Source organism: Malus sylvestris, chromosome 9 (genome assembly GCF_916048215.2).
Source record: "Malus sylvestris chromosome 9, drMalSylv7.2, whole genome shotgun sequence".
NCBI lineage: Eukaryota > Viridiplantae > Streptophyta > Magnoliopsida > Rosales > Rosaceae > Malus > Malus sylvestris.
Genome location: NC_062268.1, coordinates 2,731,225 through 2,754,112, shown reverse-complemented (window position 1 = coordinate 2,754,112; position 22,888 = coordinate 2,731,225). Strand labels below are relative to the sequence as shown.

At 45.4% G+C, this 22,888-nt stretch overlaps 3 protein-coding genes across 3 annotated transcripts; all 3 read right to left on the bottom strand.

The window, feature by feature from the left end:
* Positions 1 to 769: 769 nt before the first annotated feature.
* Positions 770 to 2,666, bottom strand: LOC126583631 (AAA-ATPase At3g28580-like). The gene has a single exon (XM_050248096.1). It carries the CDS (start codon positions 2,482 to 2,484, stop codon positions 916 to 918), a length of 1,569 nt encoding a protein of 522 aa, XP_050104053.1. The 5' UTR covers positions 2,485 to 2,666; the 3' UTR covers positions 770 to 915.
* On the bottom strand, positions 770 to 22,458 carry LOC126583632 (AAA-ATPase At3g28580-like). Its single transcript, XM_050248097.1, has 2 exons — positions 20,666 to 22,458; positions 770 to 887 (listed from the first exon to the last, which is right to left on the bottom strand). Exon 1 carries the CDS (start codon positions 22,259 to 22,261, stop codon positions 20,693 to 20,695), a length of 1,569 nt encoding a protein of 522 aa, XP_050104054.1. The 5' UTR covers positions 22,262 to 22,458; the 3' UTR covers positions 770 to 887; positions 20,666 to 20,692.
* LOC126583642 (AAA-ATPase At3g28580-like) lies at positions 4,395 to 5,103 on the bottom strand. Its single transcript, XM_050248109.1, has one exon. The coding sequence runs from the start codon at positions 4,987 to 4,989 to the stop codon at positions 4,510 to 4,512; it is 480 nt and encodes a 159-aa protein (XP_050104066.1). The 5' UTR covers positions 4,990 to 5,103; the 3' UTR covers positions 4,395 to 4,509.
* Positions 22,459 to 22,888: the final 430 nt, after the last annotated feature.

The window sequence follows — 22,888 nt, the reverse complement described above, 5'->3', positions numbered from 1 at the left end:
TAAGAAATTTCAGATGGGAGCTGCTCTTCTACTGCTGATTCTGTTTGATAGGCCTGGCATTTTGGACCCAACCCGACCCAACCTGTTAATATTTGTATTTAGGTGGATGCTTAACGGGTCGGGTCGTTAACAGGTGAACCTGTTAACAATCCGTTAAATAACGGGTCACTTTGGGTCAACCCATTAGACCCGTTAGGACCCGTTAACATCCGCTAGTTGAGGATATTTTAGTAATTTTAGTAAAGTCTTAATGACAAAAAATAAACTTTATGCAAAATATAAAAATATTAATAATTGTTAACGGGTGTTAACGGGTGAAACGGGTGACCCGTTAGCTTGATGGGTCGGGTTCGGGTGACCTGTTAGCTTAACGGGTTGGGTTCGGATGATCCGTTAACTTAATGGGTCGGGTTCAACTCGATCCAAATTCAATAAACCCGACCCGTTTACAGATCTACTGTTTGACATGTTGCAATTTGACAGGTTGGTCCAAGGTGCACAGAAAACAAGAAATTGCAGATGGGAGCTGCTCTTCTACTGTTGACTCTGTTTTGACAGGTTTGTCCAAGGTGCACAGAAAACAAAAAATTAGTGAAGTGACTAACAAGAGTGCAAGTCACTACATACTTTTCATTCTTTCACCTTCACAAGGGGATGAAGAATGTCAAGCTCTTGACATCCGAGCCTCCAATTAATTTGGCCGAACCATGCAAATACTCGTGTTCTTTGAATAATTGTCGGATTTTGTTGTCTTAATCATAGCTATTCGTTTACTCTAATTGATAAAGCTTCATCAATTGAGAATGTAAATGATAAGTACAGCCTTAAAACTTCTAAGAAACTTTAATAAATAGTAATGAAATTAATGGAAGACATAAAAAAAAAAACTTCAAATTACTAATCTTTTCGTTTAGATTAGATTAGTAATGGGGTGGCACCATTTTCCTTAACTTTTTCAGCTAATGTTCCATTACATTTCACTTCCTCTTTGGTAGATTCATCTTTCTTCTCCTTTTCTTCTTTCTCCGCCTTCAATTTCCCTTCTTCCTCCGCCTTCAGTTTCGCTTCTTCCTCCGCCTTCTGTTTTGCTTCCTCCTCCGCCTTCACTCTCGCCGCCTCCTTGGCAGCCTCGAGCGCTTCAATCAAGTTCTTCAAACACGACTCAGCATCCTCGACATCAGATTTTGGCATCAGATTCTCCGCAACATCGGCAGGTGTCATGTCGGTCTCTCCCAACAAGCGCTCAATGGTTCCAAACAACTCGTGCGTTTCCAAATCCAAATAATTCCTAGCAAGAACTTTGAACGCCTCGTAGCAGCAGTAGGACAGTTTTATGTGCTTGTCCATCCTTCCTCTTCTAATCAGAGCAGGATCAAGTTTATCCACATAATTAGTCGTGAACACGATCAGTCTCTCCCCTCCACACGCAGACCAAATGCCATCGATAAAATTCAGCAGCCCCGAAAGAGTCACCTTGCTAGTTGTGTTCTCTTCTTCTTCCGGCTTTTTCAGAATTTGATCCTTTTCATCACCATCTTTGGCCTCCTCTACTTTCTTCTTCTTTCGCTGCCCGGTAAGATCAAGCGAGCAATCAATGTCCTCGATCACAATAATCGCTTTACCGGATATGTCAATCAGCAGCTTTCTCAGCTCGGTGTTGTCCTTAACCGCGGTCAGCTCTAGATCATAGACATCATAATTCATTAAGTTCGATATGGCGGAGATCATGGTGGACTTCCCTGTCCCCGGTGGCCCGTAAAGGAGGTAACCCCTCTTCCAAGCCTTCCCGATTTTCTTATAGTAGTCCTTCCCTTTTCCGAACTTCAAAAGATCGTTAATTATCGACTGTTTCTCCTTCGGATCCATCGCCAATGTCTCAAACGTCGCCGGATGCTCAAACACCACATGGCTCCACTTCGTACCCTTTCCGGTGTTGTTAATGTAGAGCTTCCGCTGCCTGTTCTTAACCGCAATCGCCTTCCCCTCCTGCCTCACATGGTCAAGATACGACCCCATGACAACGTCCCTATGCCGGCGGTGGAACGTCAGCTTGTACATCTTCCTGTCATCGTACTCGGGAAAGAACGAAAAGGATGTCTTTTTCGACGCACTCTTTTTGGACGCCCACCAGAGCTTGATGCCCTCGAACTCGTCGGTGACCTCCTCGTTGTCGTCCATGCCTAGAACCAAAGCCTTGCTTCCTTTAACCTCATGAGCCTTGAGGCGCTTCGCTCGCGTCGATGATTTCGTGCTGAGGTAGCTCTGGATGGCGGAGTAGACCTCGCTCCGCCGGTAAAAGTCGCTGTCGTATTCGTCGAAGGTGATTTGGATGTAGGGGTAGACACAGGCTACTAATTTCTGACAGTATTTTTCAAGGATGTCGCCGAGATTGTCTGGGAAGAATTGCTTGAACATGGCATAAGCAAACATCATGCTCGCCATCACCGAGCCGAGCTGCCCCCACATATCCCCCATCTTCGCCATCGGTGAAGGAGAAATCTCGTGACAGTCCGACAGTAACAGTATTCTCAAGAAGAAAGTCGACAATTACTCTGTAATTCTCTCTGATGGAGGTTTGAAAATGGAGGCGAAGTTATATAGAGAAGACGATGAGGTTGGCTAGGTGATCAGGACACAGGACTGCCTCCAGAGTAGTGTGACCAACTAACTAGATGCTCTGATCAACTCAACTTCCTGGCAGCTTCCATTTGGCCACCATTGATTTCTATGAATTTCGCTTTGTCCACCTACCAAGTTTGACCGAATATTGTGCATGTTCGCATACATGGAATTGAAATGACCAAGATTATAAGATATTTTTTTTAAAATATTAGTATTTAAACGAATACTTCACGTATTATATAAAATATATAGTAAAACATTAAAAAATATATTATTTTTAACACGGGGGATCGATTTAACTTAGGTCACGAGGTAATCGATATGAATATGAAACAGAAAGCGGTTTTCTCGTTAAATTATTTACTTACGGTCATGAATTGAAGTAAAATTAGTTTGGCTACTGGAATACTTTTGTATACGATAACATTTACTACTCAATTTTCAAGGAATTGTTTTTGGTCTTTGAGCATGGAGCATTTGATCATGACTTGTTTAGAGGTACTTTTAAAATTATTGAAAAAACGTTGTTAGATGAAATGTTTTTGGATTCTCAAAGCACTTGAAGTGCTTTCTGAGATAATGATTTACTTGCATTTTTACCAAGAATTAATTTCAAAAATAATTTTAAAACAAATTATTTTCAGTCATTTTAAAAATATTTCAAACAAGCACTTGTTTGGAAATGCTTTTAAAATGATTAAAAATGTTGTTAGACAAAATGTTCTTTTGATTCCTAAAGTACTTGAAGTGCATTCTGAGAAAAGAATTTACTTACGTTTTTATCAAAAATTAATTCCAAAAATATTTTTACAAAAAGGGGTAAGGCTAGCCGACATTCACCTCTCCCAGACCCTGCGTAAAGCGGGAGCCTTGTGCACTGGGTACGACCTTTTTTTTTATTTTAAAAATATTCCAAACAAGCACTTCCACAGAGAACAATTTCATTCATTGTTCCTTTTAATTCCCACCTAACATGAGGAATCTCACTCGCCCTACAAATTAGTAATGGCATTCCTAACTTACTTACAAAGCTATTTGATGGAAAGGGATCCTCTCCGGATTCCTTCATCCTAATCCACAAAATCAGTGGATCCGTGCCATGAAAATTTAATTCAAAAGTTGAAGTTATTATAACTTTTAAAGTGGGTCTCTGTTTGTAACCGTTAGATCAAATTTCAATGTCACAGATCTACTGATTTTGTGGATTAGGAGTAAATGATCCGGAAATGATCCATTTCCCTATTCCATGACCTTTTAGAACAAGGTGTCAAAAATTAAATTGGTTAACCATCTTTTCCATCTTACCTTAAAATTCATAAATTTTAATTCATCCCTTAAAATCTTAATTAAACACGCCTTTTTAAAAATAATATAATTTTATATAAACGGTTTATTAATTTACATCAATCAAAATGGATCAATATAATTATTAAAATTTTACATGCTAATTAATAGTAAACATAGAATATCAAAAAATTTGTGAGTGTAATAATTAAAAAATTTGCACACCTAATACAAATTCTACCTTCTTTACACATAAAAATTGCATTGTCACATCAATCACCTTCACTACTTTTTTTCTTTGCCGATTCACCTTCACTTGTTCACACAAATCAAATAGGATGAGTACACCGGCTTCTGACGTTTTCTATTAGAATCGGTCACCAATTAGTATACGTTGGCGTGACCAACACGATATAAATTATTCTCCGTTCTCCACATCACACTTCAACACTCAATTTAAAATATATATATATATTTCATATCATTTTCTGCTTCTTCTGCCTTTAATTTCGCTTCTTCCTCGGCCTTCACTCTTGCCTCCTCAAGAGCTTCGATCAAGTTCTTCAAACAAGACTCAGCATCCTGTATAACAGACTTAGGCATCTAGTTCTCAGCAACATCAGCAGGAGTCATATTGGTTTTGCCCAACAAACGCGCAATCGTTTCAAACAACTCATGTGAATCCAAATCCAAATAATTCCTAGCAAGCACTTTGAATGCTTTGAAGCAGCAGTAGGACAACTCTATGTGCTTGTCCATCCTTCCTCTTCTAATGACCGCAGGATCAAGTTTGTCCACATAATTAGTCGTAAACACGACCAGTCTCTCCCCTCCACAAGCTGACCAAATCCTATCGATAAAGTTTAGCAGCCCTGAAAGAGTCACCTTGCTCTGTGTGTTTTCTTCATCTTCCATCTTATTTCGAACTGGATCCTTTTCTTCCATGCCCCCTTCATCCTTGTCCTTCTTCTTCTTTCGCTGTCCGGTAAGATCAAGCGAGCAATCAATGTCCTCAATCACAATTATAGACTTACTCGACGTGTCAATCAGTAGCTTCCTCAGCTCAGTGTTGTCCTTCACCATGAGTCGATTTTATACTATATATTATTTCCTATTCTTGGTATATTTTAGTTATTATTTTGGTGAGATTTTGATGATTTGCTATGTGTTTTTAATGTAGGACATGCGAATAGGGGTGGGTTCAAAAAACCAAAAACCGAAAAAAACCGAAAACCAAACCGAACCGAAACCGAAAAAACCGAACCGAATGAAAAAACCAAACCGAATTGAAAAAACCGAACCGAACCGAATTCTTTTGGTTCGGTTCGGTTTTAGTGATCTAAAAACCGAACTAAACCGAACCGAACCGAATTAATTAAATTAATTTTTTTATTTAATTATTTGTTTTGGGTATTATTTTCTAAACCCAATTTGTAAGTTAAAATGTGCTAAACCCAATGTGTTGCCAAACTTTAAGCTCAAAATATTTAAAAAAGGCCTATAAAAACTCTAAACCCTAACCTATTATTTATCCCCCATATAAGGTTACGGAACCAAACCTCCTCCAGAAGTACCTACATCCATCTCCATAGCACTGCCTACTTCTGCCCTAGCTTTCTTTTCCAAATCTACTCTCATATAACATGTAACAGAATCCATAAACATTTATTTCGGGTAGATTACTTGGGTAATTTGTGATGGAAAAGAATCTAACACACACTAAATAAATCCACCCACGCATTATTTTTACTAATCAAGTTGTCAACATGCAATTACAAGCAAACAACCTTGATCTTTGAACAACATCATACAATTTAACTTTTCTAAGTCATTTGTACGATTTTTGTGTTGTGAGGTTGTTAGTTTGGACTTTGGAAGACTTGATTGATGATTTTAGTTCAATTTTAAATGTTTATTTTCATTGTCTTTGATTCTAGTTAGAATGCTTATGTTATGATTGTGTTGGATATGTTAAAATTTAAAATTTCAATGTTTTTCATTTTTGAAAAAAAAAATAAAAAACCGAAACCGAACCGGAAAAAACCGAACCGAAAAAAAACCGAACAGAAAAAAATCGAAAAAAAAATGAACCGAATCGAAATTTCGGTTTGGTTTCGATTTTGGCAAAAAACCGAACCGATTTAAACCGAACCCACCCCTACATGCGAACTTGTTCTGAGCATAAAATAATCAAACGGTGGAATTTTTGAGTGATTTCAATTGGAGCCAGTTCATGAATCTGCCAAGAAGGTTGTGTCAAAATTTCATAATTTTATCCCTAAGCATCTAATCGTGACGAATTAATTTATGCGCAGTGCTGGTAGATGGGGCTGCAGAGCTTATTTGTGACTTTTGGGCTGAAAGATGATGGATTTTGGACTTGGACTCTTCTTGGAACTTGAAGAGGAGGTCATAATCTTTCATTCAACACGCTAGTGTTGTAAGCAGGATTATAGTAGTCAAAATTTTCCGTAAAGTACTGCAACAATAATGTAGATTAAAAGTTCGATCAGCCAACAGATATTGTAGCAGCTCAAGCAAAGTCGTTTTCCACAGGGATTGAATGAATAATTTATGTTTAAAACAAACTCTTAATTAATTATTTAAAACAAAGTTTTGAAAATATTGATTTTGGAATTTAATATAATAAAAATGAATTTAAATTAAAAAAAATTAAATAAGTGTTGACCCTAGAAACTACAAAGCCTACGTGGCGCGCAGGCCGAGTAATTAATGAGCTAACTACGTCCTTCGGTGAATGCGGGGCGTGCCAACTCGTCGGCCGAGCTCGGCCGAGAAGTAAATTTGTTGATGTTGCGTTGGGTCGCGCTACTGACTTCTGCGTCTTGCGATTGCGGCCGAGAAAGGAACACGTCTCGGCCTCTTGGGCTCTCGAACCTGAAGACAAGGTTACTATTCTTACGAAGTTCGATATCAAATTCGGCTTTCAATGTGCCGAATGTAATAACTGTAACACCTCACTTCGCCGAGAAGGCTGATGAGATGACCTCGACCAATAAGGATTTAGAAACCCTTCTCGCCCGAGACTTGGATAGGTAATCAATCGTTCTCGCCGCAGTGCTGTTGATGCCAACGGAAGATACTGCGAGACCGACTGACTCTACGGTGACAGAGCTATCTATGCCGACTTAAGATATCACCGGTTGCTTCCACAGTGCTGTTGATGCCAACGGAAGATGTGTCAGCGAAAAAGGAAAAAAGAAAAATCACAAGTTGTGAGAGTTTGCGCAGGGCAATTTTGTATTGATTTGCAGGGGCTTTGAAGGATGTGCAACCTCTTCTATTTATAGCAATGGCTCCCCTCAAGGTCAAGTTAAAAACCTACTCGGACTAGGTTTTCTTCCCCTGATCAGCACCAACTCGACCAGTCCTACCTTTACTAGGACTGTGAACCTAGTCCCTAACTGAGCCGGATTCACTTCCGGGTCCTGCCGAGACTCCTTATTGAACTAGGATTCGACCTCTTGCGTTATGACCTAGCCGACCTAGGTTTGGAGGCCCACGTACAGAACGATCCATGGTATTCTTGCCGCAAGGCCTTCCGGGCCAAGAATGACCCTACACTCGGGCCAAACTGTTATTTTGGGCCCAAACATTGCCCCCTCGCTTCTGAGGTCCTCGGCCTGAATTCTTTGGCCGAGTTTCGGCCTTGAAGAAGCGAATCTACCACCCAGAACCCTAATGCCCGAGTTCCAAGGCGCATTTATTGAACATGATTGCACGATCTTGATCCTGCTAACCAAACTCGCCACGTGGCGTCCTTTAATACGGCCAACTCCAATGATGACGTCCAAGGCGTGCGGCTGCCTGAACCGTCGACATTATGACCACTACCTCAAACCGCGAGCCACTTCCTCAGTTCGTGAGCCCACTTGTCATCGTGCAGGCGTCGAAACGTCTTCCGCCATTAATTTCGTCGTCACACGCAATCGTGCGCCCCCAACATCTGAAACCTTCGGTCTTCTCAACTGCATTTCCCAAATGTTCATCATGATCAACGATTCTTTCGGTCGATTTTGCCCCTTTGTTTTGAATTTCAAACGATTACCCTTCCTGCCAAAAGCCTATAAATATTGAAAATCTCTCATTCGCACTTTACGCTCCCAAAACTTTCTGAAAAAACTCTCGCTCTTATTCTCCAACACCTTTCTTTTTCAAGTCTTCGTCTTCAAATCTTTGTTTTCAGATTTCCGAACCCAGAAAAAACTCCATTCGCGTCGTGCTTTTCAATCTTCCTACAACGGCTTCCTTTATTTCCAAATTCTCCAAGGAATGCGACCAGTGCCAAAAAATTCTTGACCGAAGCTCAATCAAAACTATACGGTTTGAAAGTGACATGAGCACCATTCACCAAATCCTGGGCCCTCTCTTCAAAGCAACCGTACCATCAACTATCACCGAGCTTCTACAGGAACACTGCTTGTCACCCTTGTTCCAAGGGTTTGAATGGTCAAGATGGGAGGCAGCGAAACCCCAAGGCTCCTGGCCTTCGACCACTACAACCTGGGCAACCTGGGTCGTTCGAATGGAGAAGCTTTTCGGCGAGCAATGGAAAGTCCTCGGCATTTACGACGCCATTCTTCTTTCGTCTATGGACGTCGTTCTCGACAAGGAGCTTCTCCTAGCCGCCCTATGCTTCTGGTGTTCGGCTACCAACACCATGGTTCTCCCTCTTGGTCATATCGGCCCCACCATTCTTGATGTTACTGCTATCTTGGGGACTTCAGCAACTGGAATCCCCATCGATGCTGCCCTCTCCGGATATCGGTCGAATCTCGACCTGAAGACGCTCTTCGACCGACGGGCTTTTGAGACGTTGAGCCGTGAGGGTCATATCCCCTCAAAAGAAGACGTTCAGAAACTCCACAAGAACTTCTTCAACTACAACACCCTCTATCTCCATTTCGCTGGCCGAGGAGAAGAGGCCCTGCGGGAAGGGGAACATAAAGCTTTCCTTTTCTACTGGTACAACAAGTACATTTGTTGTACCAAATCGAACAAATGCCTGGTCGAGAATATGCCAGTGGCCGAGGCCCTGGCTAGCGGTCACGTCCTGGCACTTGGCCCCAACATCTTGGCCCATCTCTTCCGTTGCCTGGCTAAGATGACCCTGCACAAAATTGACCCATACCAGAATGGTCCTCTCTGGGTCTTCCAACTATGGCTCCAAGTGTATTTCGCCTCCCTTCGGCCCGCCATCGTCGATTTCTCACCCACAGAGGCGCTTGGACCTCAGCTGGCCTCTCGACCAATACCCCCTCACCGAGCCGAAGAAATATTTAAATTCTTTTTCGCCCTCAACGATCTCTCCAACGATGAGTTCCTGATATGTCGTCGTCGGGAATATCCTTCCTCGGTCAGGCTACCTATATCGGCGTGGAGCGCAGATGAAGACGCCGACCTTCGTCAGTCCTGGGGGTCATTCGTGCTTGCTCGCGACCTCCCCGTCAACTGCGATGGAAAACGAGCGGGCTGGGAAGTGTATCATCCCAACTTCCTTGCTCGGCAGCTTGGCTACCTCCAAGGTTACCCAGTCCCCCTTCTCTCCTCTCGGTCCGTCCTAAGTCGCGGACGCGAACCTGGCTCCTCAGAAAAGGAATGCGCCGACGCCAAAAAGGAGTTCCAGGAACGGTGCCAGAAATTTCACCTTCGACCGGCCATTCCAGAAACCCTTTGCACCGACACCTTCGGTGATTGGTGGGACAGTTATACCCAACGGTTTTTTGGGGTCTCGGTCAATACCATTGTGGACACACTTTTTGGTGGTCGACCTAAAAAGTCTTCTGCCCCCCAAACCCAAGGTAATGGTTTATTTCTACCTTATTCTTTCAATTTTGAACTACTGATCTACCTTGCTGACTTGCTTTTATCTTCTCAGGTAGTCGGCATTCGAGAAAGACAGAGGCTCTCGCCGCGGCCACGGTCGAGAAAAAATCGGCAGTGGTTAAAAGGGATAAGGCTGCTGGTCGGGCCGTGCTGACCAAACGCCCTCACCAAGAGGCCGAGCCGGTCGTCGAACCTCCGCCGCCTGCCAAGCGGGTAAAACAGCTGGCCAAGAAGGGCGCACGGGAGATCCACGTCATCTCCAGCCAAACTACAGGGGCGACAACTCCCAGTGTTTCCCCTTCTCCTGCCGTTGTTCAACCTTCGGTCGAGAAACAGCCCGCCCCGGCCGCTGCGACAGTTCGAACGCAGCCCATCTCTGGGACTGGTACACCAGTTGTGCCTCCCTCCGTCGAGGAAACACCTGCTCCAAAAAAAAAGGTTTCTGCGACCGAGGGAACCACCCTTGGAAATCCAAAACCCTCGGTCTTCATTCTGGAAGAGAGTGAGGGGAGCGACGAGGTCCCGCTGGCAGATCGTCCTCACTCTCGTCGACAACCTCTCCCAAGGTCTGAGATGGTGATTCAAACCGGCCCCTCCACGGCTGATCGTGGCAAACGCCCGGTCGAGGAACCGACAGCGGTGGCCGAACCCCTCGCTCCTTCTCAGGACCAGGATGTCCCTGCCTCCTCCGAAACGGCTGCCCCGGTCGGCCCATCTGCAGCAGACCGTGACAAACGCCTGCTCGAGGAACCCGAGGCAACGGCGGAATCGCCCGTTCATCCCCAAGACCAGGGCTTCCATATTCCTCCACAAGAGGTTACCTCAGCCTTCGTAAGTACCTTCGACCATCTTTCCTTGATTGTTTTTTTTCTAGAATTCTAAACGAGGAAAATACTAAATGTCAGGTGCCTGTACATTCTTTTCACCGACAATTCTTCGCGCCGAATGGCGTTATCTACATTTCTTGGCCGCCTCAGTGGCCATCAAACGTAGATAATCTCCATCGGCCGCGTGAACTGAGAAACAATCTGAAACACTGGGCTCGGCCATTAAGTTCTTTAGGTTCGAGCAACGATCCTGGAGACATGGCCGAGGTCTCCTCTCGGCAGGTTAAAAAAAAACACGAAACCTTCTTGCTATTCTTGTCACGACTTCTTTTAAACTTAACCTGATTTGTATGTGCAGGCTTCATGGGAGGTCGAATTCAAAGCGCTACTCTCCAGCACAACTGCAGAGTCCGGTCCTTCGGCTGCTACAACTGAAACTGCCGATCCAAGCGCCCTTACCCAGTTGCGAGAAGTCTTGTCGCTTTCAACATCGCAAGTACTTGAGCGCAACGGTCTTGATCTGCTCGGCGTATGCCTGAACGACCTTGGAGCCGACGGTCGCCTGAGCGGAGATGCCATAGTTCGGGCATCGTCTGCCTTGGAGCGCGTTCGGGAGACATTTAGTATCTTCCAGACCGCTCTAAAGGCCGAACAGGACCTACAAGCCGCCATGGCCATTCAAGACACCCTTCGTCCGAAGATCGATGATCTACGGGCAAAAGGAGAAGCGTTAACGGAGCTCGACCGTCAGATGGCCGAACTAGCAAAACGTCGGTCGGCCATTGCTTCCGAGCTCGCTAAAGACTTCGAGTCAGGCGGTAAGGATCGCCTAACTGAGTATGCGGCAACCAGAAAACGGGTCGAGCAGCTGAAGCTGGACAAAAAGAATCGGCAGGCCGAAGTTATCATAGTCGACGTGCGGTGGTTGGAATTGAAGGCCCTACTCAGCACTCTTCTACCCTCCTCTCCTTGAACGACTTTGAATGTAAACCAATCTACCCACTTATTTGTAAATGCTTATCAATCGTAATGGACTGGTTTTCTATTCTCGCATTTCCCATGTGACCAGATAGTATTTCTTTAAAAACTTCCCATTGATCGGTAATCTGTGAACTACACCGGTTCGGTCTTTAAGATGATACGCCCCTTTTCCGTATACTTTATGCACAATGAACGGCCCCTCCCAATTCGGCGACCACTTGCCGAACCTAGGATCTTTTAGTCCTACGGGCAACACCGTTTGCCACACTAATTCACCCTCGCCGAATGTTTTCTGTCGCACCTTTTGATTATAAGCTCGCTCGGCAATCTGTTTTTGTGCCACCAATAAGTTATAAGCGTCAAGTCGCGCTTCTTCCAAATCTTCTATTTCCTGTCTCATGGACTGATTATATTCGGCGCTAAACAAACTACTTTGTTCAATTAATCGCAATGAGTTTATGCTCAACTCGACTGGTAGCACTGCATCGTGTCCGTAGGTTAATGCGTACGGGGTTGTCGACGTCGCCGACCGGGGCGACGTTCGGTATGCCCATAATGCCTCATTCAACTTCAAATGCCACATGCCAGGCCTTTCTTTTATTATTTTTTCGAGGATGCCGATCAACACTTTATTACTTGCCTCGGCCTGCCCATTCGCCTGTGGATAATACGGTGTGGACTGTTCCAACCGAATTTTCAAATTTGCCGTGTATTCTTTAAACCTTTCGGCTGTGAAGATTGTTCCATTGTCGGTTATGATCGTTTCCGGTACACCGAACCGGGTCACAATGTGTTCCTCCACGAAGTCGCAAACCTCTTTAGATGTTAACTCGGCGTATGATTTTGCTTCGACCCACTTAGTAAAGTAATCAGTTGCGACTATTATCCATGCATGCTTAGCAGCTCCAGAAGTCGGCGTGATTTTGCCGATTACGTCCATGGCCCATCCTCTAAACAGCCATGGTTTAATGACCGAATGTAACGATTCGGCCGGGACCCTTTGTATTGGCCCGTGGATTTGGCACTGTACGCATCCTCGTGCAAACTCGATACAATCCTTTAGTATCCTTGGCCAAAAATAGCCGTGCCGTCGAAGTAACCATCGCATTTTCTGTCCGGATTGATGAGCTCCACAAACCCCTTTATGAACTTCCGAGATCGCCCGAGCACCCTCTTGAGGGCCGAGGCATAGCAGTAGTAATCCATCCTCCCTTTTTCGATATAACTCGTTCTGGTACGTGACATAGTTCGTGGCGTGAACTCGTGTCTTGCGACTATGTTTTCCATTGGGATTGTCAAGGTACTGCATAATGGGTTTTCTCCAATCATCTGGTATTGCCTCGACGGTGCAAACCTCTATAGTATCTTGTCGGTCTAACAACGAAGGTAAAGACATGACTCGAGTGCGTATTACATCGTCGCGCCGGAGGATTTGCTGGTTGACCAAGGCCGGGTATAATTGTCGTAGCACCGGTATTTCTCGGCCTAGCTTGCCCCCCAGGAGTTGTGCGCCAGAGGCAATTTGAGCCAACTCATCTGCGTCGGTATTATGGATCCGGGAAACATGCTCGAACGTAATACCGTCAAAGGACTCGGCCAAATAGCTGGCAACCATGTGGTAGGGTGCCAGGGTACAACTCATGCAGCGAAAAGATCCATTAAGCTGGTTGATCACAAGTTCAGAGTCACCGAGGACGAGGGCACGGGTGGCCCGCAAGTCATGAAGGAGGCCAAGGCCGATGATTAAGGCTTCATATTCGGCCTGATTATTAGTGCAGTCAAAATCCAACTTAAGCGAAAAATACCAACGATCATGATTAGGAGATTGAATGACAACTCCAACGCCGGCCGAGGATGAAGTACTGGACCCATCAAAATACATCGTCCAATAGTTGTCGCGTGCTTCAACCAGGCCGATTTCGACCTCGGTGTCCCCAAAACCATAGGGGGAAGGATGGTGAGCCAGGAAATCGACCAATGCTTGGCCTTTGACAGCTTTCTGAGGCACGTATTGTAAGCTAAACTCGGACAACGCCATCGTCCACTTCCCAATTCTCCCTTTTACGATCGACCGGGTAAGCATGTACCGGATGACGTGGGTCTGGGCAATGACTTGTGTGACCGACGGAAGCATGTAATGCCGGAGTTTGGAGGCGGCGAAGAACACGGCAAGACAGACCTTCTCCACGGCGGAATAATTGATCTCCGGTGGATTAAGATTTCGACTGAGGTAAAAAATAGCCTGCTCTCGCCCGGCATCATTGTCTTGGGCAAGGAGGCAGCCGATAGACTCTTCAGCCGCCGAAATATATAGTTTGAGGGGTTTACCGCGCCGAGGTGGAACAAGAACATGCGGCGTTGTGAGGGAGACTTTGATTTGTGTGAATGCCGCCTGATGCTCGGTAGTCCACGCAAATGTATCCGAGTCCTTAGGTTTCAAAAGCGTGGAAAACGCTTTCATTTTTCCTGTCGAGTTAGCTATAAATCGGCGGAGAAAATTTATCTTGCGGAGTAAGGACTGCAGCTGTTTCTTCGTAGTCGGTGGTGAAGCACTGATGATTGCACGTGCCTTATTCTCATCGACTTCAATCCCACGATGATGTACGAGGAAACCAAGAAAATTCTCGGCCGATACACCGAAGGCACACTTGGCAGGGTTCATCTTGAGGTTGTGCTGACGTATGCGGAGGAAAGCCTGTCGGAGATCGTCCAGATGTGTCCGTCGGCGTTTAGATTTGACGACAACATCGTCGATGTAAACTTCGACGATGGTGCCAATTAAATCATGGAAGATGGTGTTCATCGCCCGTTGGTACGTGGCGCCAGCATTCTTGAGGCCGAATGGCATGACAACCCATTCGTAAGTGCCGAGTGCCCCCGGGCAACGGAAAGCAGTTTGGTGCACATCGGCTTCGGCAATAAATATTTGGTTGTACCCGGCATGTCCATCCATAAAGGATAAGATCGCGTGATTTGTCGCGGCATCGATTAACAGATCTGAAATCGGCATTGTATACTCATCTTTGGGAGTTGCCAGATTCAGATTTCGAAAATCAGTGCAGATGCGCAGTGCACCATTTTTCTTTAATACAGGAACGATATTCGCCAACCATTCGACATATCGAGCTGTCCGAACGAATCCGGCTTTCAAAAGCCGAACTAATTCGTCCTTGATACTGAGTTGTACTTCGGTCGAGAATCGACGAGGTGGCTGACGGAAAGGTTTAAATCCAGGCTTAATACGTAATTCATGCTCGACCAGAGTACGATCTAGGCCGGGCATTTCATGATAACTCCAAGCAAAACAATCTTTGAATTCCGTAAGCAAGGCACGAAACTCGTCTTTCATTCGTTGGGGAAGTAAAGCACTAATAAACAAAAGCCGTGGGTCATCGGCCGTCCCAACATTAATCTCTTCTAAAGGGTCCTTAACTAGGGGCCGATGATCTTCGAGCTCGGCCGGGGCGGCTCGAATTTTATCAAAAGGTAATACAGGCCTATTATCTCCCTCAGCAAGGAACTCGACGAGGTTGACACCCGAATTTGGTTGTTTAAATATCGTATACCAATGGGCCAGCAGCCGTTCCATAGTAGATGAAACCGCGACCCGGCGTGTTTCCCGATCGGTGTCAAACATCGGCTTCGGGGAGGAAGTTGGCTAATCCGAGTCTCACCGAATCCTGCTGGACAGTCTCGGCGCCAACCTCGATAGCTTTCTGAACGGAAATACGAGTCGGCCGTCCCTCTTCATTGAAGCCTTGCAAAGTAATGTAACCGACGTGATCGTCATAATACCGTGCTTGGATCATGTTAGCTTCGAAGGGCTGGCTATCGGCCGGATGAACAGTGACCGATTTGCCGTCCCAAAAGACGAGCACTTGGTACAATGAGGAAGGAATACAGCTGGTTTGATGAATCCAATCTCGGCCGAGCAATGCATTATACTCGGTTTTGGAATCAACCACGAAAAAGGCGGTCATGTGGGTGCGACCGGCAATATTCACAGTTAACGGAAGTACACCTTTGGTGTGGGATTTGTCGCCGACAAAACTACTCATTGTGATTCCTGACGGAATAAGTTCATCATTTGAACGGCGTAAGGCCTTCATGATGTTCAGAGGCATGATATTGACGGTAGCTCCACAATCGACAAAAACTTTAGAAACTGGATATCCCTCGATGTGAGCCGTCACATATAATGGCTTTAAATGGTGAAGCTTGGCCGATGATGAACGAGGGAACAATTCGGCCAAAGCGGCCTTTAGACTATCATCTTTTGCTGTTGACTCGCCTTCAGCAATCGATACAAAATCAACATGGCCGGGTTCCTCGGCAACCACATCTCCATCAAGGAAATTTGGTTGAGCCGTGCTTGATTGAAAATCAGCAGGTAACACATGGACCATACTGATTTCCATATTATCCAGGACTGACGGGCTCATCTGGTCAAGACCCTCCTTGTTCGGTTGGTCGGCGACTACGGACTCAGTTGTCGTCAAAGTCGGACAACGAGATTCTTCTGTCCCTTCTTCAATGTCGTCACTCGGCGGAGCTGCTTCGGCCACTTGTTGGTTCTGCGTGACCGCCTCAGGTAAGGTTGAGATTGACAATGAACTTGGGGTCAGGACCTGAACCTGCTCCTGGTAGTGTAGCCGAGCATCCCTAGTGTCGAGATAAGCATCCAAACGGGCAATACGTGCGATTTCATCGGTCGTAAGGCTGAAGAGAGAAACCGCCGAAAATACTTCAAAGTGATATCGTAAATACTGAAGGTCCTCCAGCGAGAAAGGAAGGTCGGCTACATCGATATCGGTGTACGGGTCGACTTCAAATCCAAAGACACGAGCTTCTCGTATGTGCTGGAACCTTGCTTTCAATCCTGGATCTGAGGTCTTCTGGATGATCCGCTCAGCATCCGGACAAGTCAGGACAAGATCAATGGTGTCCTGGCATGCCTTCGGCAAACCATACAGATCGTTGGCCGAATGTTTCTTATGAAATTCTCGCATATATTCCAAAGACTCCCCAAGGAACGGGGGATGCAAATTCCGTCGAATTTTGACCAAAGGTTCTTGTATAGCCGGCGGGGATAATTTGCTTTCGGCCTCTTGCCTGAAATGTTCAAGGCGTGCCTTCATCTCCCCTGGTCGAATGAGAAGTTTGATCCGTTTATCAGCTTCTTCAAACGTGGTCTCGACATCTTGATCGACCAGCCGTTTCCCCTGAACCAACTCTGTCATAATTGCTGGAGGTGGTCGCTCATCATCTGTGGCAACTGTGTCCTTCGGCCGCCACTTAGGGGCCGAAGTTTCTTGGGCTGCTCGTCGGCAAGCCATACAATCTATCCGTTGATGCCGGCGTTTCTGAGATTTGGACAACGCGATGTAGACGCCCTTCGAAGAATGATATGTGTACCAACGTTGATCTCTAGGCTCGGGAGGCTTGAAGGTCTTTTGGCTCCGCGATGATTCTGAACTGCTAGAATTACGTTTATGGTAATCATCGTCATAGAATGAAGCATCAAAATCGAGGCGCCGCCTGACCGGGGGTGTCTCTTCCATCCGTACTTTAGGACCGAGCCTCTCAAAAACCCCGTGATGTTGGCCTTCATTGGCTACCTTTTGCCGAGTTGCGGCCACAGGTTGCGAAGAGGGCTTCTCCTCTGGTTCACTGTCGACCTTCGCTCTACATTTCCTGCACAAAACCGCCGTCCCACTGTCTTCATCGGTGCTATAATCCATCATAGGTTTGACAATAGCGGGCCCCGTTAAAGCCGTAGGTAGTTTGTTTGAACGAAAATCGGCCATGAACCGTGGCCGAAAATTCTGATTCCGCGGGCGTTGCGTCTCAACCTCTTCGGCCTTGCCTTTCCCTTTGTCCTTGGGTAGGTACGCGTCGACCATATTTACTGTTTCCGTGGGGAACGGATCAGTATCAACACTCATCCTCTTCTCGGGAAACTTCAGTTTGCCATTATCAATCCAGCTTTGGACGTTATCGCGAAATACAACGCAATTGTTTGTCGTATGTTTGCTCGAATTGTGGTATTTGCAATACACCTTTCCTTTAAGCTCTTCGGCCTTAGGAATGTTATGACCAGGCCGAAGCTTGATGATTCTTGCTGATAACAGTTGGTCAAAAATTGCGTCAGCCTTGGTAATATCAAAAGTATAAACCTTTGACGGTTTCAATGTTCCCTCAGTGGCCGAGCGACTTTTGGCTTCTCTAGAATCAACCTGAGTCAATGCCTTGCAAACGTATGGCTTATCTATCACTATCTCAGCCGCATCCACACTAACGCATTCATCCTCGGTTGATGCATAATTGACAGTAGGGTTCTTGTAAATCGTTCCCCGAGTTGGAGTTTTCGAAGTCTTTTCCTCGCGGAGCAAATAATCATACTGCTCGACATGTTGGGCTAATTCATACATATCCCGAAAGTTTACCCCCAAGAATTTTTTTTTGTATTCAACGTCGAGGCCGTTCAAAGCAAGCCTGACAAATTCGACCTCGGGTAAAGACACTCGGCACCAATTCCTAGCTGATTTGAACCTGGTAAGATAATCCATGGGTGACTCGTCAGATGCTTGAGCCATCCATGCTAATGAAGAGACTGACATCTCCATACCCGGCCGATAAAACTGCTCGTGGAATTTCTCGACCAACTCCTCCCAGTTTTGGACGGAATTAGGAGGAAGATTGATGTACCAGGCAAATGCCGAGCCGGTCAATGAAAAGTTGAACAGCCGTAACTTATGGAAATCACTATTTACATCTCCGCATTGCGCGGTGAAACGAGCCACGTGTTCCAACGAAGACAGGGACGATTCACCGGCAAAAAGACTAAAATCTGGGATCTTGAAACCCTTCGGGTATCCAAACGTTTCCACGTAAGCTGGGTACGGATGAATAAACTTGGGAAACTTCGGCCCTTTCTTCATGGCCGAGTCGATCATCCGCTGAACTTCGGTCATATCAACAGATGTTGCTTCGATCCTCTGGTCGGTTCCGTCTGACCTACTATTCGACCCTCCTCCCTTTTCCAAGTTAATTGGTTTGAGCGGAGCAGGAATAAGCTCGGCCGGTACAATCGGTACCGGGTTATTTCCTGGTGGACAATGTTGGAGAAGATCGAAAGGCCTGCTGCCACCAACTTTACTAACCAGCATTTCGAGCAGCCTGGTTTGTCGATCGTTGGAACTGAGTATCGCGTCATGCAGCTTGTCAATGCCTCGACTAAACGTCTGTTCGACTGACCGAGACTGCTAGTCTAGTCGCTTTCGGAGAAACGACCTCGTTGGTGGGTCAGATCCTTCACCACCATCCTCGTCACACTCCTCTACTATCCCTTCATTGAGAGCGCATGTGTTTCTGTTAGGGATTTCTAAACCATGGAGTTGACCGCCGAGATTAACTTCTCTCTCTCGGCGAGTCGCGCTCGTGGACTCAGGTGTCACAGCGCTAAGGGGATTCTGCGCCTGCGGCACACTTTGTCCCAGGCTTTGATTCGGCAAATCGGCTGTCAACTTTCCCATAGTTGTTTTCTTTTTTACCGATTGTGTTTCAATTGGCATGAACTTCGTAGTTTAGCACTGGGTCCCACTGGGCGTGCCAAAATGTTGACCCTAGAAACTAAAAAGCCTACGTGGCGCGCAGGCCGAGTAATTAATGAGCTAACTACGTCCTTCGGTGAATGCGGGGCGTGCCAACTCGTCGGCCGAGCTCGGCCGAGGAGTAAATTTGTTGATGTTGCGTTGGGTCGCGCTACTGACTTCTGCGTCTTGCGATTGCGGCCGAGAAAGTAACACGTCTCGGCCTCTTGGGCTCTTGAACCTGAAGACAAGGTTACTATTCTTACGAAGTTCGATATCAAATTCGACTTTCAATGTGCCGAATGTAATAACTGTAACACCTCACTTCGCCGAGAAGGCTGATGAGATGACCTCGACCAATAAGGATTTAGAAACCCTTCTTGCCCGAGACTTGGATAGGTAATCAATCGTTCTCGCCGCAGTGCTGTTGATGCCAACGGAAGATACTGCGAGACCGACTGACTCTACGGTGACAGAGCTATCTATGCCGACTTAAGATATCACCGGTTGCTTTCACAGTGCTGTTGATGCCAACGGAAGATGTGTCAGCGAAAAAGGAAAAAAGAAAAATCACAAGTTGTGAGAGTTTGCGCAGGGCAATTTTGTATTGATTTGCAGGGGCTTTGAAGGATGTGCAACCTCTTCTATTTATAACAATGGCTCCCCCCAAGGTCGAGTTAAAAACCTACTCGGACTAGGTTTTCTTCCCCTGATCAGCATCAACTCGACCAGTCCTACCTTCACTAGGACTGTGAACCTAGTCCCTAACTGAGCCGGATTCACTTCCGGGTCCTGCCGAGACTCCTTATTGCACTAGGATTCGACCTCTTGCGTTATGACCTAGCCGACCTAGGTTTGGAGGCCCACGTACTGAACGATCCATGGTATTCTTGCCGCAAGGCTTTCCGGGCCGAGAATGACCCTACACTCGGCCCAAACTGTTATTTTGGGCCCAAACAATAAGTCAACTAGAAACCAATTTAAAGCCCTAGGGTTCATCCGTCACATTAGCAATCCTACGTAGTTCTTCCAATTACTTATGAATTATCCATGCATATTTATAATGTTAGGTTTTCCTAAGATATATTCTATTTGGAACCTCCAACATAGAACGTATATCTAACATGAAATCCGTTTGGATGTTCAAATCAAATATGAACTTGAAAGACTCATTAAGTTTTAAAAATCATGCAACCCTTAAGACGTGGTGTTAATCCTAAATAAAATTACAATTATTAACCATAAGAAGCCAGCGCCAATTTCAGGGAACCTTCCGACTAAAATTACATCAAATTACTTTTCTAAATATCCTAATGGTAGCGAATCACTAAAACACTTAGATAGTTCACTACTACAAAAGAGGTTATCACTGGCGGTGCAAAAAACCAACACTAAATCCTAATTGATAAAGCTTCATCAATTGAGAATGCAAACGATAAGTACAGCCTTAAAACGTCTAAGAAACTTTAATAAATAGTAATGAAATTAATGAAAGACATAAAAAAAAAAAACTTCAAATTACTAATCTTTTCGTTTAGATTAGATTATTAATGGGGTGGCACCATTTTCCTGAACTTTTTCAGCTAATGTTCCATTACATTTCACTTCCTCTCTGGTAGATTCATCTTTCTTCTCCTTTTCGTCTTCCTCCGCCTTCTGTTTCGCTTCTTCCTCCGCCTTCAGTTTCGCTTCTTCCTCCGCCTTCTGTTTTGCTTCCTCCTCCGCCTTCACTCTCGCCGCCTCCTTGGCAGCCTCGAGCGCTTCAATCAAGTTCTTCAAACACGACTCAGCATCCTCGACATCAGATTTTGGCATCAGATTCTCCGCAACATCGGCAGGTGTCATGTCGGTCTCTCCCAACAAGCGCTCAATGGTTCCAAACAACTCGTGCGTTTCCAAATCCAAATAATTCCTAGCAAGAACTTTGAACGCCTCGTAGCAGCAGTAGGACAGTTTTATGTGCTTGTCCATCCGTCCTCTTCTAATCAGAGCAGGATCAAGTTTATCCACATAATTAGTCGTAAACACGATCAGTCTCTCCCCTCCACACGCAGACCAAATGCCATCGATAAAATTCAGCAGCCCCGAAAGAGTCACCTTGCTAGTTGTGTTCTCTTCTTCTTCCGGCTTTTTCAGAATTTGATCCTTTTCATCACCATCTTTGGCCTCCTCTACTTTCTTCTTCTTTCGCTGCCCGGTAAGATCAAGCGAGCAATCAATGTCCTCGATCACAATAATCGCCTTACCGGATATGTCAATCAGCAGCTTTCTCAGCTCGGTGTTGTCCTTAACCGCGGTCAGCTCTAGATCATAGACATCATAATTCATTAAGTTCGATATGGCGGAGATCATGGTGGACTTCCCTGTCCCCGGTGGCCCGTAAAGGAGGTAACCCCTCTTCCAAGCCTTCCCGATTTTCTTATAGTAGTCCTTCCCCTTTCCGAACTTCAAAAGATCGTTAATTATCGCCTGTTTCTCCTTCGGATCCATCGCCAATGTCTCAAATGTCGCCGGATGCTCAAACACCACATGGCTCCACTTCGTGCCCTTTCCGGTGTTGTTGATGTAGAGCTTCCGCTGCCTGTTCTTAACCGCGATCGCCTTCCCCTCCTGCCTCACATGGTCAAGATACGACCCCATGACAACGTCCCTATGCCGGCGGTGGAACGTCAGCTTGTACATCTTCCTCTCATCGTAATCGGGAAAGAACGAAAAGGATGCCTTTTTCGTCGCGCTCTTCTTGGACGCCCACCAGAGCTTGATGCCCTCGAACTCGTCGGTGACCTCCTCGTTGTCGTCCATGCCTAGAACCAAAGCCTTGCTTCCTTTAACCTCATGAGCCTTGAGGCGCTTCGCCCGCGTCGAGGATTTCGTGCTGAGGTAGTTCTGGATGGCCGAGTAGACCTCGCTCCGCCGGTAAAAGTCGCTGTTGTATTCGTCGAAGGTGATTTGGATGTAGGGGTAGACATAGGCTACTAATTTGTGACAGTATTTTTCAAGGATGTCGCCGAGATTGTCTGGGAAGAATTGCTTGAACATGGCATAAGCAAACATCATGCTCGCCATCACCGAGCCGAGCTGCCCCCACATATCCCCCATCTTCGCCATCGGTGAAGGAGAAATCAAGTGACAGTCCAACAGTAACAGTATTCTCAAGAAGAAATTACGTAGCGGTACGACTGTCACATCCTAAATCTCTCTGATGGAGATTTGATAAGAAGGCGAAGTTATATAGAGAAGATGATGAGGAAGTTTGGCTTGGTGATCAAGACAGAGGACTGCCTAGAGAGAAGTGTGACCAGTTAAGTAAAAGCTCTGATCAACTCAATTTCCTGGCAGCTTCCATTTGGCCACCATTGATTTATCTGAATTTAGCTTTTTCCACACCTACCAAGTTTGACCAATGCAAAATATTGTGTACGTTCACAGACATGGAATTGAAATGACCAAGACTATAAGATGTATTTTTTTTTAAATATTAGTATTTAAACGAATACTTCATATTTTATAAAAAAAAATATAAAGAAACACGAAAAAATATATAATTTTTAACATGTGGAGTATGCTTTAACTTAGGCATGAGGAAATTGATGTCAATATGAAATAGAAAGCGGTTTTCTCGTTAAATTATTTACTTACGGTCATGAATTGAAGTAAAATTAGTTTGGCTACTGAAATACTTTTGTGTACGATAACATTTACTTCTCAATTTTCAAGGAATTGTTTTAGGTCTTT